The following is a 12,637-nucleotide window of genomic DNA, read 5'->3' on the forward strand; positions in this document are numbered from 1 at the left end:
ATCCACGTTGAGCTGACTATTGATTCCTTCCACCTCTCTTCCCCAGACAACACATTGATCTCCAGACTGCCACCTCTTCCACACCACTTGGGCCTGACGTGGGCCTCTGTCCATATCAAACCTTCCCCGATGCCCAAATATGAACCAAGCCTCTATTTATCCTCTTCCAACCTCCATCACCACTCTCCCCGACCCCCTCTTCCCTCGCCCCAACAACCCCTGAACTCCAAACTCAGCCTCAGTCATGGACAGTCTGTTTTCCTTTACACTCTCCACAGCACAGAAAATTAAGGGTGTAATGGTGATTCAGTGATAAATCCTTGGGTGGTTGGGGTGGCAGCTCAGAGCCAGAAACAAAACAGTCATTCGTGCTTACAGAAGCAACTATATAGACTGCTGTTTACATCCCGAAATCTCTGGCCCAGCCCACCTTAACGGGCTCTGTACCTACCCTGAAAAAAGGGGATTATCCGTTACTGTTACGTGCTGGGGAATGACTCATTGCATTCAACAGTGGTTACAAGCCTGGATGAACACTGAGGTCAGGGTGGTCTTTTAGTGCTGCTTCCACGGAGGGTTTCAGTAGTGGTCTCCAGCACAATCAGGAGCTGGAGGAGTGGGGCCAAAGAAGGTCAGAAGACCTGTCATCCATAAGCTTTAGTGAACTTCGCTCTAACTCTTTGAAGAGCAGTATAACTGCAGGCAAGGTTTCCTGATGGAGTGGTGACAGAGCACTTTTTGCAGAAGGAACTCTAGCCATGCACCCATACCTGGACAGTTCTGCTTGAGGAGGTAAAGCTCACCATCCTCCTTAGCACTGCAGCCTCCCAGCTGTTCTGGCTGCTGATAGATGCAATCTGTGACAGTTTGCAGCTCACCTCTGTATATATATTTCCTGCACGACAAACCTCATGAACCAACCTGATCTTTCATTGCAGTCAACCATTTGTGCAATACCAGCAGTCTGTACACATTTAAAACTGGATGCCAGCAGTTTGTGAAAACTTCATGCCCAACACAAGGAAAAACCTTGACCTGAACCCCTTGGAGAGGCAAGGACAGATGCTGGTTCAATGCTTCAACAGGTGCAAGGTGGACTCCAAACCTCATAACCTGCTGCCTTGGGAATACTCTTTCCTGTATGTTTACTCATTCACTATGTTGGAACTGCCCCTTCTGCTGAATTGTTGGAGTTCCTTCTTAACAAGCAGCCAGCAGGTCAGGAAGGCAGCTCCTCATCACTCAGGGCAAAACATTACATTACTCCTGCTCTGGTAGATTTTGCCCATTTAAAACAAAACACTGTCATCTTTTGCAGGAATTTTAACTCCTGCCATCCTCGTGATTATGGGATGGGGCAGTAGCATTGCATGTGGTAGCATTATTACTTTCATGAAGGCATTCAGCAAACACCATTAGGCACAGTGCATATGGCAATATCCTTTCCTTGAGCAGCAACATTTTGTGCATAGGATGTCTTTCAGAAAAAAAAAACAAATAAACTTGAATATCTGTGGAAAGTGCTGGGCCATGGTTGGTATTATATAAAACTACCTTTTCTTAGCTGGCCACACAAAGTGTAGTATTGAGAGCACAGAAAGTTAGTTGAAATTGTATTTCTATGCATACACTGCAGAGCTTAAAGTGTCTTTGCACCACTTCTTAGAGTGCATGGTTTTGCATTCTGATGTGCGAGATTGTTCGTTTTGTCGATGCGACAGTGAATACATAATTAGGCTCTTCGTATGACATTGTTTCCATCAGCTTCTGTTGAGGAGAGAGTGACATTTTCAGCATAGAGTCAAATCTTTGCACATTAATCAGTTCTGGTTGGTTGCACAGACCTAATTAGAAATGCTGTATTAATGTACAACCCGGCATTGACACAGATTTCTGAATCAAGTGGTCTGATTTGAATTAAAATTATCAATTTTGTTTTGCAGCTTATATGTCGTGTGATGGGTTCTGCAGGTATCTGATGTCAGATGAAAATGCACCCGTCTTCCTTGATCGATTGGAGTTGTATCAAGAAATGGACCAACCCCTATCCCATTACTTTATCAGTTCCTCTCACAATACGTATCTCACAGGCAGGCAATTTGGAGGCAAATCCTCTGTAGAGATGTACAGACAAGTCCTTTTATCTGGCTGCAGGTTTGTCATAACATGCTTGGAATATTTTTAAAAAGGTATTTCTGCATTAGCTTTTAAGGAAACTAAGTACAAGGTAGTACTCGTTTGTAATTGATCCTCCACCACCTCATCTTCACCCTTACCCCTTCCTCACCACAGGTTCCAGGCCCCCTACATATCAAAGTGCAGGGATCTGGGCAAGGAGACCACAGCACCAGATATTTCTGTGCATCCAGTGTTGGGGTCCAAGTAGCGATTTCTAATGGAAAATTAGGATAGCAATTAGTGATAGTCTTGGTTAAATGATACTGCCCATCCTACCTTTCATGCCTTGTTAGCCCCTCATCCCTTCCTTGGAAAACACTGCAAGCCTCAAGGCAGATAAAGAGGTGAAGATCTACTGAGTTGGTTCTAAGATTGTTCCGGCAGATCTTGTGGTCTGCCCAGCTGTAGTTCCGGTGGTTGTTTGTGCTTCTCTTCCAATTTTACATTGAAACAGTTGACTTTACTGTCTTTTATCTCCTCTTCTAGTGATTATTGTTGTAAAATTGACCTTTCTTGGTTATGTTTCCATATCCCATCCTCCTTGTTAATCAGCTTCTTAGCTTATTCTTATATTTCTGATTCAGCTGGCTCATGTGAACTTGTGGAGGTCTGACTGATATTTTGTGTTCAAAGCTGTATTGATTTGAAAACAACCATCGTAATTTGCCTTAGTTAACTTGTATCCAACAAAAACAGTTCCTTTGTTTTTACCCTCATTCCACTGCATTTCAATATCTTGCCTCTTTATCAATTTGAATCATTCAACCCAGTAATGTAACTGAAATCTGTTTGTAATTATGGTCTCCACCAACTTATAAAATGTATGGAGAAACGATTGTCAATCATGAAATTAACTTTTTTTCTTTTATGCAAGACTTAGTAAAATAGAGACCAAAATTATGAAAAGGCTGTACAGTGATCTAGAAAAACAAAGATCCAGATAACTAAGATTGTACTTCCACACCAGACTTGACAGAATAATGTCACAAGTAAATGTGACGTGTACGGGAGATGCATTGCAAATTTGGATAGTCTGTGGCATTTTCCTTTTGCTCAGGAGTATCTATGCACCCAAGCAGAACTATCAATGGTGCACATTCTATAAGGTGAACAGTTTTATTGACTTTTTTTTTTGATATTTTAATTGATTTTTTTTACTTACAGTGTGGTAACAGGCCCTTCCGGCCCAACGAATCCACGCCACCCATTTTTTTTTAACCCAAATTAACCTACCTGAACGTCTTTGGAATGTGGGAGGAAACCCACGCAGACACGGGAGAACGTACAAACTCCTTACAGACAGCGACGGGAATCGAACCCCGATCGCTGGTGCTGTAATAGCGTCATGCTAACTGCTACGCTACCGTGCCCTTCTCTAAACAAAAATCTTGATTCATGGTGAACTAATATTAAGGTCCTTCCAACATTTCTGTAACTTCTTTGCTAACAGATGCTCAAAATTATCAAATCACCTTAACATATCAGTCTCGATAGCTGGATGGTTGACAGCCTGAAAAATATTGTCCTTGAAAGTACAACAGCTGTTATGCATTGCAAATTAGATAATCACAAAGTTCTGATACTTCTGCAATGGAGCACAGATGCTTCTGAGCAGAAGGAGAATTTCACAGATTCAGAATACTCACAATTGCAAAACACCTCCAGCACATATCGCAAAATAGATAATTATAAAGCACTTCTGGAAAAAGTAGTTTAAGTAAAAGACAAGACTTTAATGCCTTTCCCAGGAATTTCCAGCAGTCAGAAATTCATGCATTAAAACCTATAATATAAAGAAATAAGATTAAGATAAGGATAATACAGAATTTAATAAGAATTGTGTCTGGTTCACTGTTTAGTGTCCATTACAAGGTCAAATATGAAGATTATGGATTTATGATGTTTTTTGGGGATAACATTATTCAAGTTACACAGTTCAGAGGCAATAAAGTTTTGTCAGTGATAAACATTTTCCATGAATTAATGAATAAGTGAATAAAAATTGTGTTCATGGTCAATATGAACACAAGACCTAATGCACCTTCTCACAAGATCTATGCAGTGCATCTACTACTTTTTTATATGATTGCTTTCCAAGAACAAATTACATTTGGTTTCAAATGCTCATTGTATTCTGTTTCATCCTTTTTATTAAGGGGAGGTTCAGTCACAGAAATATTCATGTTATATCTCTGTTGGAGTAGCGTAAAATTGAAATTACTTTCAACAATATGTGTAAAGAGCATGCCACCATATTTCAACTCTTTTTAGATCCAACTCAATGCATTTATGGCCTTAATGTATTTAACCAGGAAAAAAATATTTTAAAATAATTTCAAAAAAAGAAGTGATTGTTAGAAATGCTGCTGTAAGTTATTTCAGCCCTACAATGTCTCTCAATTTTCTAAAAGAACTATCTATCTTTCAGGAGAGTGACATTTATTCTTCTGAAAAAACATTGATAAAAAGAACTTCTCATGTTTTCCTATGGAATAGAAGTAAGCCATTCAGCTCATCAAATCTCAGACAAATCCCATCACCCAAAAACCATTAGACCATAGGGGCAGAATTCAATCATGGTTTTCTTTTCACCCCCATTCTCCCACCTTCTCCTTGTAACCCTTCACCCCCTTACCAATCAAAAACCTATCAATCCATGTCTTAAATACACCCAATGACTTGGCCTCCACAGCTCTCTATGGCAATGAATTCCATAGATTCACCACCATTTGGCTCAAGAAATTCCTCCTCATCTAGTTTTCAAGGGACGTCCCTTTATTCTAAAGGCTGTGACCCTGGTCCGAGACTATCTTACTAGTGGAAACATTCTCTCCATGTCCACTCTATCCAAGCCTTTCAGTATCTGGTAGGTTTCAATGAGATCCTCTCACTCTTCTGAACTGCATTAAGTGCAGGCCTAGAGACATCAAGCACTCCTTATATGTTAAGCCTTTTATTTCTGGGATCATTCTTGTTAATCTCCTCTGGACCCTCTCCAGGATCAACACAGCTACCCAAGATTAGGGGCCCAAGTTTGCTCACAACTCTCTCCCTTATCACCCTGATTCTACCACCACCTCCTCTCTTACACCAGCAGTAATTTACAGTAGCCAATTAACCTATCATCCAGCATGTCTTTGTGATATCAGAGGAAACTGGAGTACCTGGAGAAAACCCACACGGTCATAGGAAGAGCATGCAGGCCCCACACAGACAGCACTCAAGGTCAGGATCAAACCCGGGTTGCTGGAGCCGTGAGGAAAAAGCACTAACTGTTCCACCACTCTACCATCCTGCAACACTGATGCTGAATGAGTACTGTGCATTTCACAGTAATTTCTTTGACATGTTTAATGAAATTGAGGGAAAATTAATTGAAAAGCATTGTCGTTAAATGTCTATCTTATTTATGATTTCAGTTGGTCACATTTCAATTGTGTTTTTTGTCCTGTTTTTGGACAACAATAATTTGTAGTTTTTTGAACACGGGGCAGCAAATGTTAATACCAAAGTGTGCTTTTGACCCATAAATATGTTGAAGCTAAATAAATTTGGAGGAAATCAATGGGATAGTGGGAAAATAAAATGGGTTACAGTAGAATTAACATAAAAATGGGTGGTCAGCACAGACTCAGTGGGCCAAAGGGTCTGTTTTCCACGCTGTATCTCTCTATGTCTCTGTGAATCTAAACCAAGACCTGTAGTTGCTACTCTAGTACCTTGTCTTGCATTTTATTTGAAACACATGTTGTGCATTTGAATACTATGTGCATTATGTCTTTATGGCAATATATTTTGTGTGAAGCACTTATTTTGTTTCATCAGATGTATTGAATTAGATTGCTGGGATGGAAAAGGGGAAGACCAAGAGCCAATAATAACACATGGCAAGGCGATGTGCACAGATATTCTTTTTAAGGTAAAATTGTTCCTTGGTATGTTATTAATAGCACATTATTTTTAATCTTTATATTTTATGTAAATTTGGATAAGGTAGTGGAAGGTCTGAGATCATGTTTCTCATGACGTAGAAGAAGGCTGTTAGTCTGCTGAGTCTATGCTCACTCTCAGAGCATTCCCCAAGCCCACACAGTCACAGGGACTACACATAGACAGCACCCAAGCTGAGGATTGAACTTGCCCTTAATGATTTTTGAAGGATAACCTTTTGACTTCATACCTCAAGCCAGGAACCCCTACTGTGACCACAATGCCAGAAAGTGACCCCACTCACCTTTCCCTAGTTAATAAGCTTAATTTACTGAAAAAGTTTAACACATTAAGCAACTCTGGGCCTTGCTGTGCTGACTGACACCCATTCATAGCTCAGTGCCCCTTCTAAACATCTGCGGTCAAAGACAAAATTTGAGTTTGACATAGAGGTCTGATGCAGGTGCCTCTGACTATCTGTTTCATGGCTGCATTCACTGTTAGTTCAGTGGCTGAACACTGAAGTGTCAAAGATAGTGTCTGGATCTGCTATAAACTGGAACGTTAAATAATGTTTTGGTAATTTAGATCTTTCATCAAGACCTCTTTGCCCATTTTTAAATTGTTACAGAATATTTTATTTATACGTACATGAAAATATACATATTTTCATTTATGTTTTCCTATCAATATGTGCAACAGAGGATGTTTGTGACTTTCACACGTCTGGCGTACACACAACAGTATTAATGACTGAGATGTGATTGTTGGAAGATGATTGAAAATTGATAAGAAAAACTGGAAATAGACTGGAAATTCTGAGCAATCAACTAAAGTTAATGACTCAATTTTTTAAGATGTATTTTGATATTGTTGTTTTACTGACAGGATGTAATTCAAGCCATCAAAGAAACAGCATTTGTAACATCGGAATATTGTGTTATTCTATCATTTGAAAATCACTGCAGGTAAGAGTCTGCATAAGGTCTGATAAATAGATTTCTGCTGTAACATTAATGCTGTCAGCTGATAGATATAACTGTACTGCAGTGCTAAATTATTCCTATTTTCCTATTTTGCAGTAAACCCCAGCAGTACAAGATGGCTAAGTACTGTGAAGAAATTTTTGGAGACCTTTTATTGAAGCAACCCCTGGAACTCCACCCAGTATGGTTATTATTATGTACATATAAATATATTGGAAAATTGTTCAAGTGAAAACTTGTTGCAAAATGTTGAACCAGTCATTTTGCTCTGCAGCTTGAAGCTGGCCGACCCCTTCCATCCCCTAATGATCTGAAAAGAAAAATACTCATCAAAAATAAGAGATTAAAACCTGAAGTAGAGACAAGTAAGTTGGAACTGTTACACTGCAAAAATTAGATGTTTATATTATTTTAGTAAAGAAATATGTTTGTTTTGGTGATTTGATTGCCAGCAAATTGAAATTCGCAGGAATGTTTACAACGCACTAGAGTTATGATGAAGGAATTTGAAAAAATAGATCTCACTGAATTATTAACATCTTAGGGCATTACTGTCAGAGGCTGGTGATTGACTATATTTGCACAATGGTGTTACAGATACTCAGAATCAAATGAACAAGCTTGATTGAGAGAGATTTTGTGGTGTTGGTACCTGTGGAATAAGAATAGAAGTAGGATTTTATTTGTTAATCATTTTGGTAAGCTATTACATCATTGGCATAGCTGCCTCTGAGTCAGAGGGTTTGAAGTTCAAGTTCAACTCCAGAAGCTTGAACACAAAAATTGAAGCAGATTGTCCACTATATCAGGGAGTGGGTGCTGTCTTCCAGTTGAGATGTTAAAATGACTCTTTGTAGGTTTTCTCAATGGGACATAAAATATCTCATCGTTCTATTTTAAAGAGGAGGAGGAAAGCCATTCCTGTGTCCTGGACAATAACCCACTGCATCACTAAAAAATCATTATATAGCTATAAACAAATTGCTGTTAATGTAAGTAGTTTGAGCACAAAGTTGGCCTGTGCATTTTTTCTTTACAATGGTGACTACGCTTGAAAAGGTAATTCTTCAGCTGTGTAACACTTTGCAATGTCCAGAGGTTGTGAAAAGCATTTTATAAATGCACACAAAAGCACAAGAAAATAGGAGCAGGAGTAGACCACCTGGCCCTTCAAGCCTGCCCCACCATTCGACATGATGATGGCTGATCTACCCCAGGACTGGGCTCCCCTTCTGTGTTGGATTCTCATAGCCCTAAATCCTCCATTCTTCCAAAAATTTATCTACCTCCTCTCTAGATACTTCTAATGAGCTGGACTCTACAACCCTTCTGGGTAGAGAATTTGAGAGGTTTATAACTCTGTGCGAGAAAGAATTTCAATGCACTTCGGTTTTAAAGGCTGGTCTCTTATCTGGAAGCTGTTCGGTCGTTTGAGATTCTCCCATGTCCTTTCTCTTCATTAAAATTATCGACTGAAGGAAGTAGCTAATATAATCACAGTTTGTCAAGCTCTAAATTTTGGGTCCCAGATGTCACGGAAAGAAAAACCACTACCTGTAATGCTACCATCAAATATCGGTCTTCAAATAGCAATCAAAGATCATTTGCTTTCCTGTTAATGGACTGGATTGTGTTTGACCCCATTCACACTTCCTGTTTGCTTCCTCCAAGATCCCCACACTGATTGATTTTTTTTTTGCTGCTGCATGGCTCCTGATATATGGAAGACCTTGTTGCTGTGGTCATCCCGCAAGGCGGAGACGACTAGGAATGGCAAGTTGGCATCAGGTTGCTGATCCTGAAGCACTGCTCTCAGACCACCCTCAGTGGCCGCCTTCTGCTGTCAGAGGCCTTTTTAATTGTTTGTTTTTAATGATAATCAGCAACATTTAGATGCAGTTGAAGTACATCTTAATCATCTAAAAATTGTTCTTTAAAGTAACAGTATTTTTAAAACATGGCATGTAGATTAAAAGACATTAATATTAATTTTAAAAAGGGAAAAACAAACCACTTAACTTCATTTACCTTTTTAGTGAAGGTGGCAACCCCATTTAGATGAATGAGGCCACACCACACATGCTAACTATGACTGATATAAAGCTGAGGGGCCTGATGCAAAGTGTATCCAGCCTCTCAGCTCAGTGCATTATGGAATCACCACTGGTCTTGGTGCTGAGTTTAGCATTGGAGCTGGGAAGTCTGACTTCCAGTATATTCTCTTCTTCTGCACTTCAGTACACGGGCATGATAGTCCAGAATGTGTTGACCTTTTGAATGCTTCTTTGCTAAGGTGCAGCTACCTGTGATAAATGGGGACAAAGGGATTATGGACCTATTGTTATAGTGTACTTGACTATATTTGGGCAGTAACATAGCAGGGAGCTCAAGTCTTGCTGTTGATGGAATATCTGTTGAATGGGAGAGAGCAAAGTTCCAAGCCTTGAGGACAAAAATAGGAGAATGTATTCTGTATTGCAATACTTGAAATGCCTTGTAGATAAGACTCTCTAACTGTGTCACTGTTTCAATATTTACTTGGCATTTTAAGATCAGTTTATTTTAAGGAAATTAAAATTAGAAATCCAAGCTACTTCAAAGGCTACGTTTTTTTTCCTGCTTGTAATCTGTATGACTTCCACTTGTGAGATCCAACTTGGACATGCACAAGTCACTACTTGCAGGTTTCTGGCAGAAGAAAGATTTCAACTCATTAAGAGGAATTGACAGAAAAATGGCTTGGATCTTTTGCTAAAAAGCCAGCAATTATGTACAGACTTGCTGGCCCTTGTAAGTTCAGAATTTCCCTGCATGTGTGAGGGCACAGAAGTCCTGCCCTTCTACACTGCTGGTCACCATCTACAGGACCACTGCCCTCCTCTGTCCTCTCATAGAGTCCAACGGCAGAGCTGGAACCTCTGCAGTTACCCAGCAATGACACTGGAAAGTTGTCCACTGTTTCTGTGCCAGTTGTGAGGCAGAAGGATGAGGAAAAGTTAACTACACTTCTGAATTGAATTAATTTGGATACACTTAATTGTTTTTAAGTATTTGAATATTTTTGGCCATTTAAATTTTAACTATTTTAATAGTTTAAATTTTTTGATCCTCAGAGACATTTATATTCAATCACTGGATGCTCTGACAACTGATAAAACCTGGGGACATAACTTGACCAGAAGTTAAAGCAATTAGAATCATCAGATTGTTACAGTACAGAAGAAGGCCTATCAGCCCATTGTGCCTGCTGTCTCCGAGTAGAAGAATCCCACCAGTTGCGTTCCCTGCTCTCGCCATTGCTCTGCAAATTATACCCTTCCAACTGCATACCCAATTCCCTTGTGAAAGTACTGACTGATTCTGTTTCCAGCATTCTTACAGGCAGCGAGTTCTAACTACCTTCTGAGCTTTCCCTCATATCCCCAGATTTAATATTTTTCCCCAATCCGGTCCTGAAAGCATCTGCTGATGGGAGCAGTTTCCTTTCATCAATCCTCTCTAAACCACTCATTATTTTCTATGCTCCATCAACATTCTTTGCTCCAGGGAGAACATCCCCATCTTCTCCATTCTAAGCTTGTAGCTGAAATCTCTCATTCTTGGAACCTTTCTAGTAAGTCTTTTCTGCAGCCCATCCAGGACCTTCACATCTTTCCTCAAGACCAGCGATTAAAATTGGACACAGTACTCCAGTTATGACCTAACCAGTTCAACCTGCACAAGTCAACATAACTTCCTTGCTTTTATACTCTATGAATTCCAGAAACCCACATGTTCTCCTGACCCTCTCCTCGCATACCCTTCCACTTTCAAAGTACACAGTTCCCGCTGCCCCTGTGCACTCTTGGGAACTCTGCTATTTAGCCTGTACTGTCTCTCCTTATTCTACCGATATCATTTCACACTTTCCCCTATTAAATTTCATCAACTACGTGCCTGCCTGTTCAGCCAGCCTATGTGTGTCTTCTTGCAATACCTCACTATCCTGATCACTCACTGTCTCCCTGTAATACAAGGTTTGAGTTATCTGTAAATTTGAACATGTTATCCTGCACATCCCCATCCATGTCCAAGTCGTTAATATAAAATGTAAGTTTTCATTAATGGGAGAGTCACAAAGAAGGGGACGTAGCTACAAAATAAGAGGCTGGTCATTTGAAACTGAGGAGGGTTGAAATTCTCTTAGAGGGTAGTGACTCTCTGGAATTCCCTCCTCCAGAGGGCGGTGGAGGCCGGATCGTTAGATATATTTAAGGTGCAGATGGATAAACATTTGAAAGATAGAAACATTTAGGATTATGGGGAACAGGCACAGAAGTGGAGTAGAGGCCATCTGTGATCATATTGAATGGCGAGGCAAACTTGAGGAGACCAGTTGCCCCTACTCCTGCTCCTATTTTTTTTTGTGTTCTTGTGTATAAGTAGCATTGGTCCGAGCACTGATTAATGGGGAACATCGCTATCTACCATCCTCCAGCTTGAAAAACAACTATTCATCACTACTGTCTGCTTTCTGCCTTTAAGCCGGTTTCCTATCCATGCTGCCACTGGACCTTTAATCTTGTGGGTCTCAATTTTGCTAACCAGTTTTTTGTGTGGGACTTTATCAAATGCTTCTGAGAATCATGTAAAGGACTTCCACTGCATTCCCTTCATCAGCTTCCTCTGTTATCTCATCAGAAAATTTACTTGGATTGGTCAACCACAATTTTCTTTAAACAAATCTGTGCTGGCTCCTTTATCAATTCAAACTTCGCTGAGTGTCTATTAATGCTTCCCTCGGTTTATGAGGGCAGAGCTTGCTGTTTACAGCAGAAGGCCCTACACCGCACCAGGCCATGCTAATCAGCTTGGAGCTGGCTTACCTGAGGAATTTTGTGCCATAGTACTTCTCCAGATTAGGGCGGGTGTGGAGGACGAGCAATGGATAGGCTAATCCATAGATGATTTAAGAAGATTTTTTGAACGGGAAAACTGAAAGAACAGTACAGGGGATTGTAAATTAATCTGACAAAATAAATGTAAAATGTTGCAAATTGAAACTTCGGTTAAAACAAATCTTTACACCACTGGCTGGCTCTGTTAAGGTGAATATTTTGTCATGCTTTATACATCAGTGACTCAACCACATGATAGAGTAACTAAACAAAGCAATAGCATATTATGACGACTGCTAGAATACATTTAGTTTGCAATTATGATGTTTCCTCCTTGTTGCATCTCTCCATGTTTTTAGGTACATCCTCAAAACTTTCGTCTTTATTCACACCTTCAGTCACCTTAAGTAGTCTTTCTCCCAAATGTCTGCTCAAATAGCCAGTCCCACATTATAAGGTTCCTTGGAATGTGAAAGGGCAAAGGTTTTGTCTTTTCAGAAGTATTTTAATTATTTTGTGTTGCTGGCAGAAATTCATTTTTTTCCAGGCACACTTTAAACCAATTGACTGCATAGCAGGAAGAATCTAGTGTTCAAAAAGTTAACCTAAAAATTTGATTGTGTAATCTCTGAAATCTCTGAAACCTGGAGAGTGATGGAGATGAGA

General features: G+C 39.9%; 1 protein-coding gene across 12 annotated transcripts in view; it reads left to right on the forward strand.

Annotated features, from left to right (window-relative positions):
* Window positions 1-12,637, forward strand: part of LOC127567769 (1-phosphatidylinositol 4,5-bisphosphate phosphodiesterase beta-4) — a 473,077-nt gene that overhangs the window by 286,232 nt on the left and 174,208 nt on the right. For all 12 annotated transcript variants that reach the window (XM_052010784.1, XM_052010783.1, XM_052010786.1 and 9 more), the window contains exons 15-19: window positions 1,944-2,154; window positions 6,004-6,097; window positions 6,997-7,076; window positions 7,191-7,275; window positions 7,369-7,459. In XM_052010784.1, the coding sequence (XP_051866744.1) occupies window positions 1,944-2,154; window positions 6,004-6,097; window positions 6,997-7,076; window positions 7,191-7,275; window positions 7,369-7,459 (561 nt within the window). The remainder of the gene's footprint in view (window positions 1-1,943; window positions 2,155-6,003; window positions 6,098-6,996; window positions 7,077-7,190; window positions 7,276-7,368; window positions 7,460-12,637) is intronic.

Source organism: Pristis pectinata, chromosome 3 (genome assembly GCF_009764475.1).
Source record: "Pristis pectinata isolate sPriPec2 chromosome 3, sPriPec2.1.pri, whole genome shotgun sequence".
NCBI lineage: Eukaryota > Metazoa > Chordata > Chondrichthyes > Rhinopristiformes > Pristidae > Pristis > Pristis pectinata.